Consider the following 27,228-nt stretch of genomic DNA (forward strand, 5'->3'; position numbering starts at 1 on the left):
AAGGATAATTGCTTTACAGAATTTTGTTGTTTCCTGTCAAACCTCAATATGATGGGCACTCCTTCTTGATTTCCTTTTTGGCTCTTCTCCCTGGCTTCTTGACATTAGACTGCCTTAGGGTTCAGTCTTTGGTCCCCTTCCCTTCAACTAGTTATACTCACTTCACCCACTGCTGACCTCATACAGTCTGTGGCTTCAGATACTACCAATGTTGTACCAAACCTTCAGACACCACCTACGTGCCGATACCAAAACTCAAAATGTTATCTCTAGTCCAGGTCTTCCTTGCACTCTACACTTCTATATCCAAACTGTTTATTCAACATCTCTAGAGACATCTCAGACTCTACCTGCTCACCTTTTCTCCCAATCTAATGTATCAGAAATTCTGATGGCTTTACTTTCAAAACCTATCTAGACTCCAACCCCTATTACCTTGGTTCAAACCACCATCACTTACTAACCTGTATTATGAGAGAATCCTACTGGTTCTCCTCATTTCTATCGCTGGAAGTCCCACTCCCAACATTTACCCTCAAAACTCAGTAACCAGAGTGATGCTGTTAAAACAAGTCAGATGAAGTCACTTTTCTGCTCAAAATTCTCCAATGGTTCCCACTTCACTTATAGGAAGAGCCTACATGACTGGACACCCCACATCCCACTTACCTCTATGACTAAGCCCTGTTCTTTTCCCCTTCTCATTCCGCTTCAGCACATTGATTTCCGTGCCATTTTTCAAACATAACAGGCACACTCTCACTTCCAAACCTTCATGGTGGTTCTACCTGAAATTTTCTTACCCTGGATTTCTGCAATGCTCCCGCACCATCATGAGGTTTTATTCAGATGTGACCTTTTCAATGAGGACTATATTGAATATCCTATTTAAAATGACATTTCCCTGATTCCCTTCCCCATACTACTTCCTATCTCCCTCATTCTGTTCTAATTTTTCCTTTTCCAAAGCACTTCTAACCTTTTATACACATGATATAATTTATTGTAGCTATTGTTCACTGTCTGTTTCCCCCACTAGGATGTAAGCTCCATTCTAGCAAGGATCTTTTGTTCTTCTGCTGTACCCTAAGTTTCTAAAACGGTGCCTATCTAGCACATGATAAGTTTTCAACAAGTATCTGATGAATGAATGAAAAGGCATGTGCATTAGACTTCAGAATATAAGAATGTAGGAAAAGAACCTAATCTCCACTAGTGGGCTTCAACATCCAACATGTGGATTATCCAAGTGTCTCTCTCCATCTTCCTGATGTCAATTTTGGATGTTTCTTCTATAACATTTTTGACTACAGTAGGAGCAGAGAAATAAAGAAGCTAAGATTCTACCTACCTTCATGGTCCTTTGAAACACTAATTCCATAAAAACTTGACTTGATTCCCCAAATCTGTTCAAGCTCTCCTTAAATATCTTTTTTATAGGCCTTGGAACCCATTTTAAAATTTAGTACGTGCGCACACGCGTGCGCACACACACCCCCCTCCCCCCCACACACCCTTTTCTCATCTCTCTTGGACTAGAAGTTCTTGGAGGGCAAGAAAGCATTTATCTTTCAATCACCCATAGGATTTGCATAACATTTTATCTAAGGGTACTCAGTAAGTGAACAAATTAAATTCTTTGGAACAAGGCTTGAAGGAGAAGGCTAAAGCTATTATCTACTAAAATGAGGTCTGGTAAGTACCTGTTCAAGCAGTTAATCTATTTCATTCTTGACTCTACCAGCAGAAATTAAGAAGGGCTGCGAGGGGCAAGAGACCACTACTTTTCCTCACTATATCTAAAGAGTTGTCCTAACAATCTCTTAGTAATTCCAAAAGGTCTGCCTGTACATTCCCAGGGCTCCAAGTTTCCAACCATAAGGAGAAATACAATCAGGGTACTGACAATACAGAGAGCAGTGGCTGCTTCCTGGGGATCATGTAACCACTTAAGAGCTAAGAAAAGCCAGATGGGGACAGTCAGTGCTGTCAGTAAAGCTCAAAGAGCCCCACAGACAGCAACACTTAATTGTACAAAAGAGTCAATTACACTAAATTCTTCTTTCATCATCTGTATTTCACATGTGTTTGCAACCAACTACTTGTGAACAATTAAAACCAGTTGTTCCTCCAACTACTCGGGAGGAAAGAGCAGATACCCAGGTCTGACTCCCTGATAGTGAATGCGTCTATGAGAGTAATGGGAGGAGAGACGGAGTATGCACACACACGCAGGCTCATGGAGATGCAGCAACAGCTGTTTCCAGCCTCTTTCCTCCGCCTGCTGGCAGTGGGGGTGGCTGCAGTGAAGAGCTGTATGCGTCCCCCTCCATTCAAGGAAAAATCTGTCATAGAACTCCCCCTCTTAAACTACCAGTGAGTCAAGAGCAGCCTTCATGCAAGAAAAATGTAACTGACCATTCAGGAGGGTACCAGATAAGGCCCATGTCTTGGTCTCTAAGGAATTTTTCAGAGGAAAGTTAAAAAGGAGAAAGCTTTTAAAATGAGAAATAGCAACATTTATTTATTATAAATAGAAACTCAGTAGCTACTAAGTACACTTAAAATACCCCTAAGAAACTAGGTATTATTATTACTGTTGTTATTGTTTACATTGTTAATATTCTTATCTTACAGATGAAGAAAGTTTTATTAAACAATTTTCCTAAAGCCTCCAACTAGAAGATGAATGTGTATCAGAAATTTTAAGCCCAGGCCTACCAACTCTATTACACTGTGTTTCTTTCCATAAATAGTACGGTCTTAGTGTAGAGGCATATCTGAGGCGAAGCAACTCAATCAGTGAAAACCCTAAAGCCATTTCCAACAAGAATTAGGAAAAAGGGAAAGAGAAGGCCATGTGGATATTTTACAGAGACGCCCACCTCTACCACATGGTATCAAACCCTCCATTACTTCTATTACCTGTTACTAGGGGGCAAACACTTTGGAAACTATGGATCTATGAGCACTCATCTTATCCAGAGCAGTAACAATGTCTTCCATCTGAACACATCTAGTTTTCAGAAAGCCTTCAAGACTGTTAAATCATTCCATGATATGAGATGGTAGGCTGGGGGGGGGGGGGGTAGCAATTTTACAAAAGAAACTGAGGCCCACAATTGCTGTTACATAACCTGCCTAGAATCACTCAATCAGTTATTGGAAGTACTGGACTTGAATCCAGGTATGATTTTAGGCCTAATGCTCCTTCCTATACACCATGCTGACTCTATACATAACTGTCAGTCTGTTTATCTTCATAACTGTCACATAAAAACAGATGCTCTTCCTACGTACTTCAGAGGTGTAAAACATATTCTGATGGGTTTTTTTTTTCTTTGCCACAGTGAAATTCCCAGTTCTATTCCTTCCTCTGATTTTTAAACAGGTTTTTAGAAATGAGTTGTTATTTGAAATCAATTGAAAAAAATTGAGCCTAATTTTCCAGGTAGGAAGTTTTACCCTGAGTATTAGGTCTTACATCTTGAAATTATTTCCTCAACCTACTAGGAAGCCCTATGTGAATTACTTAGCCAACTGGCTAATTCTGTTTATATAATAATACTAAGTCTTATTTATATAATAAATAAATTTCATCTCTTTGGCGTTTGTGTAGCAAAAACATTTCCCCAGTGATTGTCAGTCTTTCTGAACAGAAGCGTGGAGAAGAAAAAGATGCCCCTGCTCTTGGCTCACACTTAGCACCGCTCTCCGCCTAGTTCTCAGCATCTGGCATGCACCGAGAAGCACACGGCTGGCATTCAATAAAAAATGTCGACTGCGTGTCATCTGATTACGCCATTAAGGCATATAACAGCAAGCCAACTTCCCCACATAGCCTGCCTCAGTGTCTTACTCTGAAATGGCATGAACAGAGACAGCAACTCAGCCTCATTCCAGATCTGTTAAGTCAAAGAGGCAGTAGATTAGATTAAGAATTTCCTGACAGACTTTCCATCATCTAAGCATTCAAAGCTAAAACCCAAGGCCACTTCAAGCCCTTATATGTTATGTCTGGCTCACTGAACCTTGCTAAATGTTTTTTAGAACTACAAATGGCCAATAGTTAAAAATAGAGAAATTACACAGAAGAAATTTCTAATCACTGGAGTTGCTCTGGGGCAACAAGCAGGCTATCAGGGTGGGCAACCTAGCAGAGGGCTTCAGTTAAAATTCCTCCATAAAAGTGTACTTGAATACACGTTAAGTTATAACTCAAAAGAATTATTGTGGGGATGGGTACGTGAGCAGAAAATTCTATAGACCACTGATCTAGGCTAAGTAAACTCCAGCATGTAAATGCCTCTGCTGGGATATCATGTTTTCATTTTTATTCATTTAATAATATTTTACTTCTATTGTGATTTTTCTTTGACAAACATTTATTCACTAGTTTTTAAATTTCTTTTCATCAGGGAATAAAAAAAGAATACCGAAAATAGCATAAAAAGTATAAGTTAGGGCTTCCCTGGTGGCTCAGTGGTAAAGAATCCACCTGCCAGTGCAGGAGATACAGGTTTGATCCCTGGTCTGGGAAGATCCCACATGCCACTGGGCAACTGAGCTCATGCACCACAACTACTGAGCCCGTGCTCTAGAGCCAGGAGTTGCAGCTACTGAAGCCCCTGTGCCTAGGGCCCCATGCTCTGCAGTGAGAGAAGCCACTATAATGAGAAGCCCTTGCACCACAGCTGGAGAGTAGGTCCCCCTCCCCCGCTCACTGCAAATAGAGAAAAGCCCACACAGCAACAAAGACCCAGCACAGCCGAAAGTAAATAAGGAAAATCGTGAGTCAAATGAAAGTTTAAAAAGTATAGCTTAATGAAATTTTGTAAGACAAACACCTATCTAACCAACACCGAGGTCAAGAAATGGAATTTTTCTTGGCCGTTTAGAGGCCTCTATGTGCCTCATTCCTATTACAACCTCTTCCTTTCCCCAAAGAGATCATCATTATCCTGGGACTTCCTGGGTGGTCTAGTAGTTAGGAATCCACCTGCCAATGCAGGGGACACGGGTTTGATCCCATATGCCGCAGAGCAACTAAGTCGGGGCGCCGCGACCACTGACACCTACACGGCCTAGAGCTCAGGCTCCACAGCAAGAGAAGCCACCAGGATGAAAAGCCCGCACACCTCGATGAAGAGTAGCTCCCCCCTACCATAACTAGAAAAAGCCCGCACTCAGCAAAGACCCAGGGCAGCCAAACAAACAAAAAACCCCAAATACACCATTACCTTGACTTCTGTATTAATCACTTTCTTGCTTTTTAAAACAATTTTTATTCATTTCAGTATACATTCCTAAATCCTTTTCATCTGGGGTGGGGGGAGGGGGGTGGTGGGCACACCACACAGCTTGTGGGATCTTAGTTCCTCAAGCAAGGATCAAACCCGGGCCTTAGGCAGTGAAAACGTGCAGTCCCTAAACCACTGAACCGCCACTGAATTCCTCCAGGGAATTCCCTCCTAAATAGTTTTGCTTTGGTTAATGTATCTTTTGGAATTTTTTTATACAACAGGTTACTCCCTGTCCATCCTTTCTTTTATCATCAGAATGTATCTGTTGAAGAACATAAGATCATTTCACCTATAGTTTCTGACAGTCTGGGTTTTGTGGATTGTATCCTCACAATGTAGTAGTAATACAACACACCCCTCCGTCCTCTGTGCTACCTGCAAATCAAAGCTAGAGCCTGAGGTCTGATCAGATTCAGGATTGTTGTACTTCGCAAGACTCTAGGCACCACCATGTTTCCCATCAGCATGCTCATAATGCCTAGCTGCCTTTCTTTTTGTAATGCAAATAACCAGTCGATGCTCAATGTGTAGATGCATTAATTCACGAAGGCTGCTAAGTAATTATATTAAAACTCTATAATTTCTTTTTTTAAATGCCTTTTATTTTACCTATATTTTTGAAAGATATTTTCCTCGTGTACAGAATTCAAGGTTGGCAGGTTTTAATTCTTTAAGCACTTCAGAGATATCCTTCTATTACAGTCTGGCTCCCATCTTTTGATTATCAATCTTACTGCTGTTTATTTACAGGTAATTTGTCCATTTTCTCAGGCTGCTTTTAGGCTTTTTCTCATTATCTTTTGCTTTCAGTAGTTTGATTTATGATGTGCCTAGGTGTGTTGTATTTACTCTGCTTGTTTGAATCTGTATAGCTGTATTTACTTTGAAGTTTTTGAAACTGAAAATTGGCATATTTCATTTGTTCTGGAAACTTTCAGCTATATATTTCTTTATATATTTCTATATTTCTTCATATATCACTTCTGCTTCACTTTCTCTTATCCTTCTGGGATTTCAATTTCATATGGATATGGCAGATCACCCATGTCCCTCTTGTCTCTTACACTCTGGTTTAGCTCTTCCCATTCTCTATTCTCATTGTCCTTCAGTTCGAATGTCTTCTATTGACCTGTCTTTGATTCACCAAACCTTTCTTTTCACAATTAAACCCAGCCAAAAAATTCTTAGTATTAGACATATTTTTCAGCTTTAGAATGTCTACATTTTTTCCAAGTAAATTCCAATTCTCTGTTGAAATTCTCCAACTTTTTATCCATTTTGTCCATCTTTTCTATTTTCTTTATCACATTTACAATATTTAAAGCTCCTGATTATTTGACTTCAGTATCTAGATAATATTGTGGATTGGCTTCTTTTGATCCCTGACCACATTTTCCTGTTTCATAACTTTTTTACTGCATACTGGACACTGAGGATAAAGAACCACAGTGACTGTTACGGACTGAACTGTGTCTCTCGCAAATTCGTATCTCAACGCCCCAGCCCCGCAAGGTGACTATTTGGAGACAGAGGCTTTAAGGAGATAACTAACGTTAAACAAATTATAAGGGTAGGACTCTAATCCAATAAGACTGATGTTCTCATAAGAGGAGGAAGGGACATCAGCAATGAGACATTAGCAAGAAAAGGCCATGTGAGAGCACAAAGAAAGGACAGTCATCAGTCAGCCCAGGAGAGAGGTCTCGGGAGAAATCAAACTTGCCAGAACCTTGATCATGGACATCCAGAACTGTGAGAAAATACATTTCTGATGTTTAAATAACCCAGTCTGTGGGATTTTGTTATGGCAGCTGTAACAGACTGATACAGAGATGAAAGTAATTTCCTCCATCTAGCATTTACCCATTCTACTTCTTTCCTCAGGAAGGTAAGGGGCTGATCACCCTCAATCCAATCAGGAGGGACCAGGTCAGGGCTGGATTGCTTCTTTAGTCAGACTAAGTCTACTTCTGGTTTCAAACCTCTCAAAGGCAAGACCTGGAGACTGCAGGTTGCAGGTCTCTTCCACTAATGGGGGTTTGTGTCCTACACGCCAGGAGACTGCAAGAGACTGCACTTTGCCTTTCTGGTCCAGCTCCGTCCTCGAGTGTGGCCTCTTGGGCTTCTGATGGAGAGCCTGGGAAACCTCTGTTCTCTGCTTCTGTCCTTTGGAGGTTTTAAGCTTATCTCTGTGTCATCCTCTTCCAAGCAGGTTCAAAATGCCCTGGGAGCAGCCCCCTCCCACTAGGGAACTCTGTCTCCTAAGCACTGTATACCACAGGCATTTCATTCTGCTTTCCAGTCTAGTCCCCTTCCCTCAGTGCAACCCCAGCACCCAGCAAATGTCCTACAGAGAAGGCTGGTCATGTGCTTGGGGTTCCTCTGAATCTAATATATCCTATCAACCCATGTGGCTGTTGAAAATCCCTGGTAGAGGCTGTCCATGGCAGCTCCATCGACAACCTGGGCACAGATGCCGTCAGGACAGAGCATGGCCAGACCTTCTGCTCAGTTGGGAAGGTTCTTCCTTCTTCAGAACTTTAGTTCTTCTCATACTATTACCACAGCTCTCTGACATCTTTAAAAAGGTGGCTTTTGTAATTTGAGTTTTGTACTTATTGCAATGGGAACTTACTGCACCCTATGTGGAATCTGCTGCTGCTGCTAAGTCGCTTTAGTCGTGTCAGACTCTGTGTGCGACCCCATAGATGGCAGCCCACCAGGCTCCCCCGTCCCTGGGATTCTCCAGGCAAGAACACTGGAGTGGGTTGCCATTTCCTTCTCCAATGCATGAAAATAAAAAGTGAAAGCGAAGTTGCTCAGTTGTGTCCGACTCTTAGTGATCCCATGGACTGCAGCCCACCAGGCTCCTCTGTCCATGGGATTTTCCAGACAAGAGTACTGGAGTGGGGTGCCATGAAGTCTAACTATTTTTCAATAGAAATTTTACATCATTCCTTTTTCCTCTTTAAAATAACATTTCTATTTTACTTACTTTCCCCCAAATTTCAACACAATATATTTTTATAAAAATTCTATCAGATTCACCAACAAAACTATAAATACAAATTCAAATTTTTTTTATTTGCTGTGACCGTAAGGCTCTAAGTGTTAACATTTTGGTACTGTATAGGATTAGAGTTACCATTACAATTACAACTCAGTAGCTCAGTTGTGTCTGACTCTTTTGTGACCCCGTGGACTGTAGCCCGCCAGGCTCCTCTGCCCATGGGACTTTCCAGGCAAGAATACTGGAATGGGTTGCCATTTACTTCTCCAAGGAACTACAATTCTTACTGGAACACAACTGATCCAAACAGATATACTTTTAATGTTTTATAAAAACCAATTACTATAAAAAGAAGCAATTTATTGCATTAGAAGATAAGGGAGAAGGGAGGGGGCGGGTTGGGCTATAGCCCTATGATTAAAGAATCCGTCTGCTTTTTTTTTGTCACCTTAAGAGATTTTTATACCTTAGGGGCAATGCACTATGCCAAGGTTCAAGTAGTCAGATACTTCTGGAATATTCCTGATTTTCTGGTATTTTTTGTTTGTCTGTTTGTTTGTTTCTTTTTCTGTAAAGTGGTAGATGGACAATAGGGAAAGGGGAGGTGGGAATAGACAATACATATGGAATTTAAGAATCTAGAAATGGATTCCTTTAAACTAACTGTGCCTGTACAATCCTTGGAAGGTCCAGGCACCCATTTCCCAGTTTCAGTACTGGAGTCCTAAATCAGTTCTGAGGGTCCCTGCCAACTCAGAGATTGCATTATCATCTACATATAAAGGCAGCCTAACAGTGGCCCACACCCTAAGCCAGTACAGAAATCATCAAGGGAGAAACATCTGCACTACTACTGCTAATTCTTCCCCCTTCTCTCAATACAAACATGAAAAAGATTCCAGAGAACAGTCCTGGGAGAGGGAAATTATCCACCTTCCATTTAAAAAGTCAAATAGACTTAATGAAAAGTTTTCAAATCATGTACAATAATAATTAAGATACAATTAAGCCCCAAGTTTATTTCTCAGCTAATCAATCTAGGACTTATGGGGGTGGGAGACTTAATACAGGACTAATTCTAGAGACAGAACATCATTTTTTGTTCAGATAGACTGTTGCTGTCCCATCTGGTTATACGTCAAAGGTAAGATGCTTCATTCACACTTTCCAAATTCTAGAAGGGGAAAAAGGCCTTTTGTAACTTGTTTAGTAACCAGAGCATAGCAATAGGATAGCTTTTCCAAAAGTAAGCCTCATCAAATTCTGAAAGGCAGATGTTTGGTAACAATATTGTTAATTCAGCAATAGGCAAGCCAACAACTTTCCTCAACTCTAAGCCCTAGACACATTTTGTGTAATATTATCAGCACAGTCTTTTATTCCTTTCCTACCACTTTCCAGTTTGATGTCATGTATCACCTGGAGCAGATGGCTGTATTGAACTGTCCTGAGAATAAAAAATAGGCATTTTTCTACCAGTAGGAAGCCACCAGTAAGACACTCATCTGAGCACCTGAAGACACTGGTATCAAGAATGATCCCTGCTGCCTAGAAGCTCAGATGGCCTAGATCCAAACTTACAGAAAGCTTTTTCAGAATATATCTAGAGCAAAAGCGCAAACATTTCTTCCTAGTTTCTCTCATGTATGGGATCAGCCAAACTCCAGGGAGTACATCTGTCCATAAATAAAGTTTCCCTTTAGTAAACATCACCAGGGAGGCCAAAGGAAGGGCAGAGGCCCTAACAACTGTTTGTAGAGTAATAAGCGGAGCAGGAATGTGTGCATCGATAATGGAAAAGCACGGTAAAAAATATTCCAAGTATGAAACAGGAGAGAGGAAAATGAAGAGGAGGCGCTCTAAGAAGTCTAAAGAAAAGTTCTTAGGAGAAAAACATCTGAGCGTGATTATGTCAGATAAGGGTATGCATGAAGGTTATAGCTAAATCTGGCTTCTAATTTTTAAAGTTTACTTTGGTCACTCTCCAGTAAATTTGTTATATTAAAGGATAAATACTTTCCTCTGTTTCTACAGATCTGCCCTTTCAGGGCACAGCATGCAGAAGGTCAATAGCGCCAACATTAGCAGCAGGTTCATTCTAAGGATATGCTCACCTGCTTCTGGATCTGCAGGAATTCTCCACATGTACAGGTTGAAGTCATCAGAGCCTGAAAGGATATACTGTTGAAACAAAAAAATATGTATTTATTACTTATGTACTGATTGATAATATATGTATCTATATCTATACAGGAAAAGGTTTTTTTAAAAATAAACAAGATAAATGAACATATAGTCATAAGGCACAGCACAGAACTCTCTTAAAAGTATCTACAAATCAGAAGACTAGCTGGCTAAAACTCAGCAAAACTGAGTTTTAAAACAACCAAACAGTTTTAAAACAACCAAACTGATTTAAAAATGGGCAAAGGATATGAATAGATATTTCTCCAGAAAAAGTATAAAAATGGCCAATAACATGAAAAAATGCTTATCACTAATCACTAGGGAAATTACAATGAAAACCACAATGAAGCACCACTTCACACCAATTAGGATGGCTGTTACCAAAGGCAAACAAGCAGAAAACAAGTGTTCGTGAGTATGTGGAGAAACTGGACCCCCTGTGCACTGTTGTTGGGGCTATATAATGGTGCAGTCATTGTGGAACAGCAAATGGAGGCTCCTCAAAAAGTTAAACATAGAACTATCATATAACCCAGAAATTCCACTCCCAGGTATATACCAAACAACTGAAAGCAGGAACTCAAGATATCAGTACACTAATGTTCATAGTATAATGCTAACAACAGCCAAAAAGCGGAGATGACCTAAATGTACATCAATGGATGAGCAGACAAATAAAATGTGGTATATATATCCATACAATGGAATATTCTTTAGCCTTAAAAAGAAAATTCTGACACGTGCTACAACATGGGTGAAAACTGAAGACATTTAGGTAAATGAAATAAGCCAAATACAAAAAGACAGCTGTTGTATGAGGAACAGAGGGTAGTCAAATTCACAGAGACAGAAAGCAGAATGGTAGTTTCCAAGGACAGGGAGGGAAATGGGGCGCTACTGTTTAATGAGTACAGAATTTCAGTCTAGACAGATGAAAAGGTTCTAGAGATGGGCAGTTGTGATGGTTACACAACAATGTGAATATACTCAATGCCACAAAACTATACACTTTAGATGGCTACAGTGTTAAGTTTTATATTACATATACTTTATATCACATTTTTTCAAAAAAAAAAATTAAAATTTAGGAGTTTTCCAGAGACCTTTTATGCAAGCCCAAGCATCCTGAACTTGCCTGTTGTCATCTGACATCATTGAGTAGGATGCCACTGTCAGTCCAGCTATGAGTTAGCATCCCTTTTATGGGGTGGCTTCAAACTGATCTCAAAAAGACAGGACACTAAGCCAGATCTATTCTATTAGAACTCATAAGAGCACTGTCTAACACTGTCTAATGGCAATCAGTGAGCAATTCTGTGAGTTCACTTATTTCCAAAGATTAACAGAAGTGCTCTACCTTACGTTTAGCTCAGCATTACTTCCTGCCTTTTGGTCCCATCTGCTTATTTACCTAGAAAAATAAAGGCCTACAGTTTTCTAATGAAAAATTCTGACTTAAAAATGACACTATCAGTTCAGTTCAGTCGCTCAGTCGTGTCCGACTCTTTGCGACCCCATGAATCGCAGCATGCCAGGCCTCCCTGTCCATCACCATCACCCAGAGTTCACTCAGACTCACGTCCATCGAGTCCGTGATGCCATCCAGCCATCTCATCCTCGGTCGACCCCTTCTCTTCCTGCCCCCAATCCCTCCCAGCATCAGAGTCTTTTCCAATGAGTTAACTCTTCACATGAGGGGGCCAGAGTACTGGAGATTCAGCTTCAGCATCATTCCTTCCAAAGAAATCCCAGGGTTAATCTCCTTCAGAATGGACAGGCTGGATCTCCTTGCAGTCCAAGGGACTCTCAAGAGTCTTCTCCAACACCACAGTTCAAAAGCATCAATTCTTCGGCGCTCAGCCTTCTTCACAGTCCAACTCTCACATCCATACATGACCACAGGAAAAACCATAGCCTTGACTAGACGGACCTTAGTTGGCAAAGTAATGTCTCTGCTTTTGAATATACTATCTAGGTTGGTCATCACTTTTCTTCCAAGGAGTAAGCGTCTTTTAATTTCATGGCTGCAGTCACCATCTGCAGTGATTTGGGAGCCCAAAAAAAAAAGTCTGACACTGTTTCCACTGTTTCCCCATCTATTTCCCATGAAGTGATGGGACCAGATGCCATGACCTTCATTTTCTGAATGTTGAGCTTTAAGCCAACTTTTTCACTCTCCTCTTTCACTTTCATCAAGAGGCTTTTTAGCTCCTCTTCACTTGCTGCCATAAGGGTGGTGTCATCTGCATATCTGAGGTTATTGATATTTCTCCCAGCAATCTTGATTCCGGCTTGTGTTTCTTCTAGTCCAGCGTTTCTCATGATGTACTCTGCATATCAGTTAAATAAGCAGGGTGACAATATACAGCCTTGACGTACTCCTTTTCCTGTTTGGAACCAGTCTGTTGTTCCATGTCCAGTTCTAACTGTTGCTTCCTGGCCTGCATACAGATTTTTCAAGAGGCAGGTCAGGTGGTCTGGTATTCCCATCTCTCTCAGATTTTCCACACTTTATTGTGATCCACACAGTCAAAGGCTTTGGCATAGTCAATAAAGCAGAAATCGATGTTTTCCTGGAACTCTCTTGCTTTTCCCATGATCCAGCAGATGTTGGCAATTTGATCTCTGGTTCCTCTGCCTTTTCTAAAACCAGCTTGAACATCTGGAAGTTCACAGTTCACATATTGGTGAAGCCTGGCTTGGAGAATTTTGAGCATTACTTTACTAGCGTGTGAGATGAGTGCAATTGTGCGGTAGATTGAGCATTCTTTGGCGTTGCCTTTCTTTGGGATTGGAATGAAAACTGACCTTTTCCAGTTCTGTGGAAAACTGCTGAGTTTTCCAAATTTGCTGGCATATTGAGTGTAGCACTTTCACAGCATCATCTTTCAGGATTTGAAACAGCTCAACTGGAATTCCATTACCTCCACTAGCTTTGTTCGTAGTGATGCTTTCTAAGGCCCACTTGACTTCACATTCCAAGATGTCTGGCTCTAGATGAGTGATCACATCATCATGATTATCTGGGTCGTGAAGATCTTTTTTGTACAGTTCTTCCGTGTATTCTTGCCACCTCTTCTTAATATCTTCTGCTTCTGTTAGGTCCATACCATTTTTGTCCTTTATCGAGCCCATCTTTGCATGAAATGTTCCCTCGGTATCTCTAATTTTCTTGAAGAGATCTCTAGTCTTTCCCATTCTGTTGTTTTCCTCTATTTAAAAAGTAAAAGTCCAATATATGCACAACCTCATGCCTAATTAAAATACGTTATTAAATACATTATAATCATTAAAAGTCAATTTACCAGTCTTCAAAACACTAGTAGTGACATGATAAAGGAGATATAGAAACTTGTATTCAAAGATGAAGAAAACATTATCCACGGGGACTAAGGTGATTTGGCCCAGGGCAGAGAGGAAAAAGAAGTGGGTTCAGGTTCCTCATCTGGTTTCTCGTTGCTCTGGTTTGAACGTTTGTGTCCCCCTCAGATTCACATGTTCAAATCCTAATGCCCAATGTGGTAATATTAGAAGATGGGGCCTTTGGGAAATGATTGCGTCTTGAGGGTACAGCCTTCATAAATGGGATTAGCACTCTTATAAAAGAGACCCTACAGAGCTCCCTAGCTCCTTCTACCATGTGAAGAAAGTGAAGTCAGCTGGCTGCAACCATGAAGACAGCCTATACCACAATCTAATCAGGTTGGCACCCTGACCTTGGACTTCCAGCCTCCATAACTGTTAGAAAGAAATTACTGAAATTGTAAGAATCATAAGTCACCCAGTCTGTGGTATTTTGTTATGGCAACCAGAAGAGGATAAGGCTCCTTTAGTTCTAGGATTCTGTGATTACCCTGTGAAGGAATGATTGAAGCCAGATCAGGGCTGAAAGTCCCTAAACTGCTGGCCCATGGTTACTTGACAAGTCACTACATAAGTATGCTCAAAATAAAGAAACTCAGTCTAGGCCTACTACACTTCAACTAAAAAGTTTCCTCAACAACAAAACCCAAAGATTTTAAAAATGGGCAAAGTACTTGAACAGACATTCTCCACAGAAGAAACATGATGGTCATATACAAATGGCCAATAAGCACACGAAAAGAAGCTCAACGTCACTCATCATTAGGAAAAGGCATATCAAAACCACAAGGAGATACCATCTCACACTCATTAGGATGACTACTATCAAAAAAAATAGAAAACAGTTCCTCAAAAAATTAAGAATAAAATTACTACATGAGTCATCAATTCCACCTCTGGATATATATCTTAAAGAACTGAATGCAGGATCTCTTAGAGATATTTATATAACAATGTTCATAGCAGTTTTATTTATAACAACCAAAGAGGGAAGCAACCCAAGTGCCCATCATCAGATGAACCGTATAAACAAAACGTGGTGTGTACACATGATGGAATATAATTCAGATTTCAAAAGGAAGGAAATTCTGACATGAGCTACAACACGGACGTATCCTGAACATTGTGTGTTCATGACAAGAAGGCAAACACTGTATGCTTCCACTTATGAGGCTAATAGAATAACTGAGTAGTCAAATCCACAGACACAGAAAGTAGAATGCTGGTTTACCAAGAGTGGGGGGCAGGGAAGAGTGGGGAGATAGTGTTAACTGGGTACACAGTTTCAGTTTTATAAGATGAAAAACTTCTAGAGACAGATGCTGGTGATGGTTACAGACCAATGTTAATGTACTTATCACCACAATACTATACACTTAAAATTTTTCCCTTAAAAATAAAAGAAAAAAAGAGAAGATGAATCCTCCTTGTCTTGATTTAAGATCCACTCACTAACTCTGCAGTTTATGATACTATCTTATTTGAAGTTAGGAAGCTGGAATTCAGGAGCCCAAGGCTTTCCTCTCACAGCCTGTTTGGCTAAACCACCTAGTAGTTAGGGGGGAAAATTCATTAATTACACAAGAGCCAAGCACTTACATGCCAGGCACTCTGCTGTTTACAAAAAAACATCAGGTAATATCCAGATTCCCAAGGAGCTTAATTTCAGTAGAAAACATACATGTAGGTACACAACTACCACGCCATGAAGTAGACATCACTAGGTGCTGTTACGAGAAATAAGGTGCCTAGTAAGTCACAGAGGTCAAGGCAAGACAGATTTGAGCCCTGAGCCACCCCCAGGTAAAGATGTGGTAGAAAAAGGTTAAAGCAAAGAGCAAAGATAAAGCTATGGTACCCGTGTGGCTTTAGCAGAAAGCGGAAGCATGGGTAACTCACTCCTTCATACCCGGCTCATGTCTCTCAGGCCTTACTGCTCAGTGTACCTGATCGCCAAGTGCCAGTATTCATGTCTCTTAGTCTAAAGTCTTCTCCAAGGCCCAGGAGGCTGCAGGCTGCTCTAGGGAATGAACCTCCTTGGGAGCAGGTTCCGACAATGATTCAAGGAAGCTGGCACATCTATATTCCACCTGGCTTGTTCCCAGGTAGAACAGCCTGAAGTGTGCGTCCTGAAGGATTTCCTGGTGGCTCAGTGGTGCTAAAGAATCCACCTACCAATGCAGGAGAAGCAGTAGATGTGGGTTCAATCCCTGGGTTGGGAAGATCCCCTGGAGGAGGAAATGGCAACCACCCCAGCATTCTTGCCTGGAAAACGCCACGGACAGAAGCGCCTGGCGGGCTACAGCCCATGGGGTCGCAAGAGTCAGACACAAGGGAGTATACACGCATGTCACGTGTTTTATACCCCTTCCCCTCAGGATCAAATTTCAACTGCCCACAGTTGTAGTTGGCTCACTAAGTCATCCTTCCTTTCCCTATTTCTCTTTTCCACTCCTGTGATATTTCCCGCATTTCCAAATAAACTACTTGTATCTGAAATCTGAACCCAAATTAAGACACACAGGGGAGGAGGGACAGAACACAAAATAACTGTGTGCTAATAATTCATATGTAAAATACACGTATTACTCAACAGCTCATCATTTCACGTTCTGTGTTTAAAAGAGGCTATAAAACTTCACACAGAGAATTCCCTCTACCCTGTGCCCACCCCCATACTTTTCCCAAACTAAACAAACAAAAAATAAATATTAAAAAAGGAGGGAGCCGAGGCTGGGCTTTTCAGAGGTTTTACTATTAATACATCACTGCGAAGGATCAGTGCTTCCCTCCTCTGTTCAACTATTCACCAGGGAAAGCCATGACAAGTTAAAGGGGACTCCCAGACAGAATGCTGACTCAGAAGAGTGCCTTAGAAGGAAGAAAACTCCCGCAGAGCTAAGGCCTCTCGGATTTTATATGACAGCTCCAGAAATACAGAGAAAATGAGTACAACGTACAGGCTTCCTCTCAGGGATAAGGGCAATTCCCGACCCTTTCTTCCTCTTGCAACCACCACAAGGGAACAGTTCGGGATGATTTCCAAGGAGGGGGTCTTGACCCACTGCCGTCTAGTCAGACCGTTTAAGTGTTCACACACACTAGACTCACATAACTGCCCTGAGGAATTCATTTATGGCATTTCTTGCTTGTCTGCTGGGCTCCTTCCAACATTAAAAGTTGGCTGCCTGGGATACTGCTGACTGTGGGAGAGTAAAATAAAAATGAGTCCATCCATGTATTCATTAAACAAATATTTGTCAAATGTCTACTATGTGTCGGGCACTGTCCCAGGGAAAGGACCACAGCACTGATCAAAAAAGACCCTATCCCTACCTTCATGTGAGTTACATTTTATTGGGTGGGAAGAGGAAAAGAATTTTATGCATATGTACTGGAGACTGAATAGGGGGAAAAAAGTTTATATATATATATATATATATGTGTAATATGTCTAGTAACAGTGTTACAGAGAAAAATTAAATAGCATCTTAGAGCATATAGGGAGTGCTGGGGGTGCTTAGTTCCATTTTATATAGGGTGGTCACAGAAGGCCTCTCTGATAAAATGGCATTTTGAGCAGAGCCCCGAAGGAAATGAGGGAGCAAGTTACATGGATATCTGGGAGAAGAACATTCTAGGAGAAAGGCTAGAGCCCTGGGCTATTTTAAAATACAAGGAAGCCAAAAGAGATCTGTTTCTTCTCTTTTCCAATCCTCCCTTACCTTCTGTCTCTTTCCTTCTTTCTCTCCCTCCCACCCTCCTTCCTTATCTTTCTCTGTTTAAAGCTTTGCAAAAATAAGAATCATTTCACGTGCGCTGAGTCCAGAGATACATTTAACATCATCAGAGCAGTTAGAAAGATTCCTCTCCTCCCAGATTGAGGGAGGTTGAAGCCTCTGACTGAGAGGTGAGTGACAAATTAAAAACTCACTTCCCATGAGTGTCTCACCTTGTATCCTAACACAGACATATAGGGCAGGATTCCAAAGGAGAAAGAACGTTTTAGGGGATCTGTTTTTTGGGCAATAGAAGCCCCACTTCCTAAAATGCTGAGGTATGGGGGAGGGGGGAGGTGGGAGACCCACAGGCTACTTTAGATCAGCGAGTAGAAGACGTACTCAGTTTTAACTTGGTTTTGTGGGTTAAGATAGGGGATACCAATGCAAAAATGAGCGTAAGTTCTTGTGTGGATGCACACCATCCATAATACTTCTCAGCTGGCCACAAAACTTAAAGGTTGGCTTCACTTTAACCTCATCTCTTACTGTTCATTCATTTCATATCCCAAGAGGAAAGTCTGTTTACTGATCTTGATGCAACCCAGTCATCTAAGCAGAGTTAACCTGAGGCCAGTGCATTTTATCTAACCCACGGTCAGTATGGAGATACTACCTTGTTCAAGCATACAAGAGCAACAATTGTTCCTCTTAACAGGTTCAAGGAGCCACCAGCATGACCACCACCACCACCAACCACCCCACCCACATCACCATATTAGCACTCTGTCACTATTTTATTCACTCATATGTCCTCTGTCAATCTATCAACCTTTAGAGAAAACAGGCACTCACAAAATACCCCTCTTCTGGTAGACTGCCATAATGCCCTCCAACAACTCCTCCCCTTTCTTCATCTTTTAGCATTCTCAAACCGAGCATGCTCTCAAGAAAGACTTTTTTCTATATGCAAAGGCATTTTGCTAACTGAACTCCTAGAGAGGCCCATGCCTCTAAATATAAAGACCACTTTTGTAGAGTGACCTAAGTCACAAGTAATTATTAATAACTTGAAAGTTCAAAGAGGGATCTAAATATGGCCTGCCACAGCAAAAATGCCTACTAAGTAGAAGCTTACTGGGAAAAAAATTATTTATTAGCCATCTTCAAGCAAAGCAATAGTTTCTTTTTCCCTAACATGGTATCGAAAACAAACTTATGGTGACCAAAGGGGAAATGTGATAGAGGGAGGGATAAATCAGAAGCCTGGGATGAACATATACACACTACTATTTATAAGACAGAGAATCAACAAAGACCTCCTGTAGAGCACAGGAAACTCTACTCAACATTGTGCGACAACCTATATGAGAAGAGAATTGAAAAAAGAATGAGTATATGTACAAGCATAACTGACTCACTTTGCTGAACACTTGAAACTACTACAGCATTGTAAATCAACTATACTTCCATACAATTTTAAAAAAAGAAAATGCATCAGTAAAAAATTTAAAAATAAATAAACCTTAATGGTTAAACAAACCAAATAAAGGGACAAATTTGGAATATAGATAATTCCCTATCAATTATATTTTAAGGCCTCACTGGGTTTATAAACAAAACAAAACAAAAAAAAGTCCCACTCTTCACACCCACCAAAATCTATATTAAAAAGAGGAAAAAGTTCTAAAAGGCAGGAGGAACAGGCCATCTACCTGATACACTCGAAAAATACCCCAGACTATGTCTTAGGTTCTTTACTAACATAGAAATCTCTTTCTGCTCAATTTCTCTGCCCTACTTCTCTCTCAAAGTGTGTACACACACACACACACACGTGTAAGTTTAAGTGTAAAGCGTGTGCATACGTGTGTTTGCACAGTATTTTATATTCCCCAATATCTGCTAATGGAGAAAGAAACATCAGTCAGCTACTATTCACTGAGTACTGATCAATTTACACAGTTCTGAGGTTCTTCCCATAATAACTGATTAATTATTTCTCCAGTAAATGGCATCCCTGTCCAATTAACTGTATTGACTAGGACAGAAAAACCAGATGGCTCTCTGGCCTGGATCAGCAAGAGCAGAGAAACTGCTACTAACATTTAAATCAAACACAGTTCTCATTTCTCCCTGACCTTTGTCAGAAGGGGAAAAAAATGTGACTGAACAATTCTGTGATGTGCTCTCTATGAGATTATTTTCAGTAAAAGGCTTGCCTATTGGTATATAATATACCTTTGATCATATCATTTATACTGAGTGCCTGCCACAAATATCATCCAAAAAAAACAAGAATATTTTTCTTTGGAAATGGCCAAAGCCATAGGTTTACATGATTTTATTTGGTAAGAGAAAACAGACATCTCTTGGCTCCCAATAAAAGCAAACAAATATGCATACTCATTAACACTATTTTTTGCATGTGAAGTGATATGATTTTTGCTCCTTTGGATCATTTGCCATGTTAGCTCCACTATGCTCCTGGAATTCTTTGGTTTATTAAAGTAACTAACGTTTACGGGTTCTGAGTAGGAAAAATTCTATTAACAAAGAAACGTTCCATAAAGACAGCCAATAACTGTAAAACAATCAGTAGGAAAGAAATTTAAAAAAAACAAAAAAACAAAAACTCTAAGTCTCTAACAGCTGCTTGTAACAAAGTAGCCTGCGTTACTTAAAGATGAATCTTTGGCAAAACTCTTTTGGAAACCTGAGCAAGAGGCGTCATCAACCAGATGGCCTTCAGCAATCAATTTCTCTTCTGTGGTAAAGCTACTTAACGTAAACTCTACAAGGAGCATAGGGCAAGTAGCCAGGTTATACTCTGTTCCCATCATTAATATCTGCCAGGGATTTCCAAGTGGAGCCCAGACTCCTAGTCAGGAACTATACATTAAAGGAACACTACCACGCTGCGTTAGCAGATCACATCAATTCTATTTATTCCTAAGAAGATATCAGGTCACCTAGTGTTCCTTTTCTGGAGAAGGCAATGGCACCCCACTCCAGCACTCTTGCCTGGAAAATCCCATGGACGGAGGAGCCTGGTGGGCTGCAGTCCATGGGGTCGCTATGAGTCGGACACGACTGATCAACTTCACTTTCACTTTTCATTTTCATGCATTGGAGAAGGAAATGGCAACCCACTCCAGTGTTCTTGCCTGGAGAATCCCAGGGACGAGGGAGCCTGGTAGGCTGCCGTCTCTGGGGTCGCACAGAGTCGGACACGACTGAAGCGACTTAGCAGCAGCAGCAGCAGCAGCAGCAGTGTTCCTTTTCAGTTTAACAATTAAAAACTAGACTGTATCTAGTAGGTCTGCATACACGCCAAAACCTTTTAAGCTTTCTAAGTTCTACATCAGCAAATGAAACAAAAGATGGTTTAATACTTGAGTTAGATCTTAATTCGGGATTGCTAATACTTGAAACCCCTAGTTTTCAGGAATTCCATAAACTCCTTAACGTTATATGCAAAACTGTGTGCATATGTACATTTTTCTGAAATGAGTGTTCAAAGATTTTAGACTTTCAAAGAGGCTCAGGATTAGAAAAGAATTATAAATGGCTTATTTAATAAGTTATTTTCATGCTACCTTCTCTCTATAGAATAGTTTCCTAAAATATTCACCTAAAAAATACATACAATATTCTGTGTTCAGCTCTTTCTCATCAGCCCATGGAAGAGGCTATCACCACTTGATCTGAAAACACGGGTGGCAGCATGCCTATGAGGAACAGGGTTCATCACAGGCAAGGGACTGAGTCTAGTCCTGGTTCAGCAGTTTCAAACCACACTAGACCTTAGTGTCATATGGGGATCGAACCTGTCCAACTACACCCAAAGTTCGCTGGGAGGATCAGTATGACATGAAAGCACTTTTGAAGCTAAAGTGCCAAAAATGTGTGTGTGCGTGCTCAGTTGCTCAGTCATGTACCACTCTTTGCAACCCCATGGACTACAGCCCACCAGGTTCCTCTGTCCACCAAATTTTTCAGGCAAGAATACTGGAGTGGGCTCTCACTTCCTCCTCTAGGGGATCTTCCCGACCTAGGGACTGAATCTGCATCTCCTGTATTGGCAGGCGGGTTCTTTACTGCTGTGCCACCTAGAAAGCCAAAAGGGCTAAAAATATATGACATAAAAGAAAGGCAAGAAGAAAGAGCTGACACAAAACAAGTCAAAGGAGACAGAACCCAAGAGTTGAATCTCCCCTGTGAAAGGGTGCCTTTATTTCCACTGAAGGGGAACATATGGTACACTAGGCCCCCAAGTGAGTTTAATCAGAGTTTTTACTGTTGCTTTTGTTTAGTCGCTCAGTCGTGTCTGACTATTTGCGACCCCAGCAACACGCTAGGCTTCCCTGTCCTTCACTGCATGGAATTATTAGGGAAAAAGAAAAAAGCAAAGCTATAACTTTCTAGGTTGCTTTACTGGCCTGGATCGCACTTCCTGACAGATTCCTATACCTCTGCTATGCCCATACAATGTCAACACAGAAAGGTTGAGCGGTGATGTAACGTCTGAGGCCAAGCCAGGTATACAAGGCTATTTTGTTGGCTTCACAGGGTACAAGTAAGGAGATGAGATATGATGACTTAATTATCATGACTTTAGGGGTTCTGCCATCTATCAAGTTCAAAAGAAAGACCTGTGTAAATGATACCAATGTTCAGACACTCAAGGGCTCAGTCCTTTCCATAAAACTATTCCCTCTCCCACTTTCAGCAAGATATAGGGACTATTAGACTAGGTGTTAAATGAGACTAAAGCAAGAGAAGATTTTTAAATTACCACAGTCTATCTCCAAGCCACACAAACCCATTAGCCTGAAAGACTTATTTCCCAGAAGCCTGAGCTATTCCGCTGGACTCGAGCAATCTGGGGCAAGAGCCATTTAAGGCACTGTGAAAGAAAAGGAACAAAAACCGAGCGCTGTCTTAAAAGTGAGTGCCAGAAAAGCTAGCAGGTGGAAAACTGGCCTTCTTTTTTAACCCTGTTAAGGGACTGACTCACTAAGTATACAGAGGGGAGTATGAAGCTTGGGAGACAGAATGTACCTAGTCAGGCTTCAGGGAGAAGAGGGAAAACAAACAAACAAAAATCCAAGTATGATACAAAAGCAAGGAGGAGAATCCTTTAGATTTAGGCAGCCTCCAGAGGAAGGAATGCTATTTGGTGTTTTACTGAAAGACTCCTCATTATACTGCAAGACTGGAAGGTAGGCTACCTTAAAAAAAAGTTAAGGCTTTATTTGGGGCTAATTGTTCCTGTTGATACCCAACCAATCTGATGTCACTTATGTCACCTTATCTGATGACAGACATTATCAAATTTGAATAAGATTGTGCTTAATCACTCAGTTGTGTCCAACTCTTTGCAACCAACCCCATGGACTGTAGCCCACCCCAGGCTCTTCTGTCCATGGGGATTCTCCAGGAAAGAATACTGGAGCAGGTAGCCGTGCCCTCCTCCAGGGGATCTTCCCAACCCAGGGATTGAAACCAGGTCTCTCACACTGCAAGCAGATTCTTTACCGTCTGAGCCACCAAGGAAGCCCTATATTATTATTATTATTATTATATAGCAATAAATAAACCGTGTATCTGTAGCCAAAAGTGGGGGTGACAGAGTGTATACAGGGCTTTGAATGAAAGTCTCAAAGGGGATACAAACTGGCAGTCATGCAACTGCGTCTACCACAGCATCTGGCACGCAGTAGATGCTCGGCAAATATCTGTCTTCTTATTTTATAAGATGGAAGGGGGAAAGGGCATGAAGTTAGGACAGGTTCAGTAGGAAACAGGTTCAGTAGGAAAAATGGATGTTTTCCTGCTGAAGCAGAGGTTTGAAACTTGTGGCTCTAGAACAGAACAGGTGCACCTGTTCATTTAATTCATACAATGAAGTATGAATTTGGTGCAATACTTAAAATTCAAGAAACTTCATATCAGTTAGTCAGTCAGTTCAGTCACTCAGTCGTGTCCGACTCTGAGATCCCACGGATTGCAGCACGCCAGACTGCCCTATCCATCACCAACTCCCAGAGTTTACTCCAACTCATGTCCATTCGGTGATGCCATCCAACCATCTCATCCTCTGTCGTCAACTTCTCCTCCCACCTTCAATCTTTCCCAGCATCAGGGTCTTTTCCCATGAGTCAGTTCTTTGTATGAGGTGGTCAAAATATTGGAGTTCAGCTTCAGCATCAGTCTTTTCAATGAATATTCAGGACTGATTTCCTTCAAAATAGACTGATTGGATCTGCTTGCAGTCCAAGGGACTCTCAAGAGTCTTCTCCAACACCACAGTTCAAAAGCATCAATTCTTTGGCACTCAACTTTCTTTATAGCCCAACTCTCACATCCATACCTGACTACTGGAAAAACCAGAGCTTTGACTAGACAGAAAAGGAAAGATATACCCATTTGAATGCAGAGTTCCAAAGAATAGCAAGGAGAGATAAGAAAGCCTTTTTCAGTGATCAATGCAAAGAAATAGAGGAAAACAACAGAATGGGAAAGACTAAAGATCTCTTCAAGAAAATTAGAGATACCAAGGGAAACATTTCATGCAAAGATGGGCACAATAAAGGACAGAAATGTCACATAACAAATCTTTATTTTTGGTTTCTCTTGAAAAAAACCAAAGGCCCTCTTGGCCACAATAGGCTGAAGCTTGGTCAAAGCTTCATTTACATGGCATTCACTTAGATTTAGGGAGGATAAATCTAAGTTGTGGCTATAGTCCCCACCACTCACTATTGCTTACTTCTAGCCCAACTCATTCGTCTTTGCTGCTTGCCTTACTTTTGTTGGCATTAAATTGTGACCTTCTATACAGCAAAAAGGAGCCTCTATTGAGACCTCAAAAATCTGGGTTCTAGTCCTACTCAAACTTGTATGTTTTAACTTGTTTTAACCTAAATCTCTGAGCCTGTTTTCTCATCTGTAGAAGGCCCTCCTACGGACTGAACAAAATCTCTAAAAGCTCTATAATTAGAACTGATCCACAATGGTGGCAATGAGCATGCAAAAGACACAAAACACTATTCAGTTTTACACTTTATTCCAAGTCCAAGATCTTGAAATGTTAGTTTCATTCTGGGCCTAATGAATTACCTAGTAAACCTATGATAGTCTAATAAGAAATACAGACTCTCTTACATAATGTTTTGATTTGGGTGGACTGCGTAATCTCATTGTAATGAAAAGCCAGAAGACTGTCTCAGATAGATAAGTCACTCACTGCCTTTCCTGACCATGTTCATTCCTATTATGGAAATGCTCAGATTCCTCTCTGGGATGGTTACTTACCCAGCCTATGACTAAATGAAGAGTTGCAGAGCACAGAGCTTCAGGCTGTGGGCGTTCTCAAAGTATACAAGAACAAGACCAAATACAAAGACCTGATAGAAGGAAAGAGTAGGCTCTGGAATTTGAAAGCAGCTAAAAAGATCCTGTTCGAACTAGTCAAAGAGTATCAGTCTTACAGATCATACAGTAACTATGGCAGCCTCTGCTTCAGCCCAAAGTGTGTAAAGGCAGAGGCCATAAATCACCTTTGAGAGACATGTTTCAGAAATGAGACAACTCCTGTGTAACACTTAGAAGTATAAGCTCAGCTGATTAGTTTCACTGAAAATCCATTATTTAATCATCCTCCTAAAGCTCCTGGAAGTTGAGCAAGAAAACAGGTATTATCAGTCCTGACTTACAGTTAGACAAGCCTTAGGCCCAGAAAGCTAAAAACCACACACTGACTAAAATACTTAAGATTCACTTCAACAAATATTTATTGTGCTCTCAGTACACCAGGCATTGGAGACAAGACAATGATGAATTAGCTACATTTCTTAGTCCCTAAGGGGTGAAGAAAACAGCCACACATAATCTCTGTGCGTCTCATTCCCTAGGTCATATACTCTGATAATCTATATGGGGAATATAAATAGACTAACTCTGAAATGGATCTGAAGTTAAGACTCAGTGACTTCCCACCCTCCTTTATCCATGGCAAATCACTTAGCCCATCCAAAAAAGAGTCTAGTTTGTCAGAAAGGATACATTACCCACAAACTCTTCCCATAAGACGTACATATTCGTCAAATCTGAATAGAGAAAATCAAAAGCCTTCCCATGTTTTTATCATTATATATAACCTGAAAGGCAAAAAGCACTGCATCCTGTCAATGTAGATGACCAGGATCACCACAAAATAACTCACGTGGTTCTCACTATGGTAATACCTGCACTTGACCCAGGAATTGAACTAGGGTCTCCCGCATTGCAGGCAGATTCTTTACCAACTAAGCTATCAGGGAAGCCTACGTATCTCATAACTGCAACTTAAGGCAAAAGTTCTCACCTGGGGCAATTCTCCACCCAGGAGATAAACTGGCAATGTCTGGAGACATTTTTGGTTGTTTTGGGGAAAGTTAGGAGAGATGACACTGGCATCTAGTGGGGAGAGGCCAGGAATGCTGCTAACTATCCTAGAATGCAGAGGACAGGCCCTCACAAGGAAGAATTATCTGACCAAAATGTGGACAGTGCCAAGCTGGAGAAATCATGGCCTAGGTGCTCTTACACTCGGTTAGAAGCCTTTGTTCTCCATCTTTCAAGGACTCCATGCAGACAGGTTCCGGCTGCTAACACAGAAACCGACAGAAAACACAGCATCCATTCCCCTTCACCTCTTTTCTCCTTTTCCTCAGGCCCTGTGTCTCTGGTAATAAAACCTAATAAACCACTTCATGAAGTAGAGCCTGCTCTTTATTGCTCAATGAAATAAAACGCACATGCATAAGAGGTTGACAGAAGATGGAAAATCAACAAAAGCAAGGAAGAAAGGTGGAGAGGGAGGGAGGAGGTGCTTGGTTGTCATTTCCGCAGCTAAATGAAACTAAATCAACCATCGGCAGAGCAGAAAGCTACTTGTTCTATCAAGAGTCAGTTCATCTCTAGAAACTGCTTCTTTCCACCCAAGAAACAAACTGCCTAATAAAAACTAAGTCTATCAAGAATTGTGGTCTCTCAAGGGAAATTTATCACTTATATAACTGAGGCCACCTAGTGGTTTTAAGTGTAGATCGCAGCTAAGTAGGCCCTGACTTGAACATAAATTCTGAATTTAGACATATATTCTCTATTTACAAAAGGGGAAATCCCTAGTCTGGGCAACTTAGAAGATATTCTCAGCTTCTTTAACAAGCAACTCTAATTAAAAAGCTTTATTGTGTTCCTGCTACATATGCTAATCCTTAAGCTATGATGTTGGAGAGCCTCTAGCAACCTCGGCTAGGGAGAAAAATCATAGCTACTGCTTTCAAAAAAATACGATCTTCACAAGTTCTCAAATAACTATTTCTTTTATGCCTCTTGCCCACAAATAACTTTAAAGCAGTGGCATACAGCATGTGAGAATTATATGTAAAAATCTGACATAGCTGATGGATCCAAAGAGAACACAAAGAATTAGCAAGAAACTAAGGTTTCTTTTTCCAATCTAGATGTGCAACAGCAATGAGATTTGTTGTGTTTCAGAAGAAGAAGAAAAAAAACACATTATTTGATCAGTCTTCCTTTATATTTGCCTTTGCTAAAACTTGGTTACTCAGACCAGTCCAACCAGTCCATTCAC

The 27,228-nt window shown here is 40.9% G+C and overlaps 1 protein-coding gene across 1 annotated transcript in view; it reads right to left on the bottom strand.

Moving 5' to 3' along the window:
- Window positions 1-27,228, bottom strand: part of DCAF5 (DDB1 and CUL4 associated factor 5) — a 94,340-nt gene that overhangs the window by 16,859 nt on the left and 50,253 nt on the right. Inside the window, exon 7 of the mRNA XM_069595129.1 lies at window positions 10,428-10,494. Within this exon, the coding sequence (XP_069451230.1) occupies window positions 10,428-10,494 (67 nt within the window). The remainder of the gene's footprint in view (window positions 1-10,427; window positions 10,495-27,228) is intronic.

This window comes from Ovis canadensis, chromosome 7 (genome assembly GCF_042477335.2).
Source record: "Ovis canadensis isolate MfBH-ARS-UI-01 breed Bighorn chromosome 7, ARS-UI_OviCan_v2, whole genome shotgun sequence".
NCBI lineage: Eukaryota > Metazoa > Chordata > Mammalia > Artiodactyla > Bovidae > Ovis > Ovis canadensis.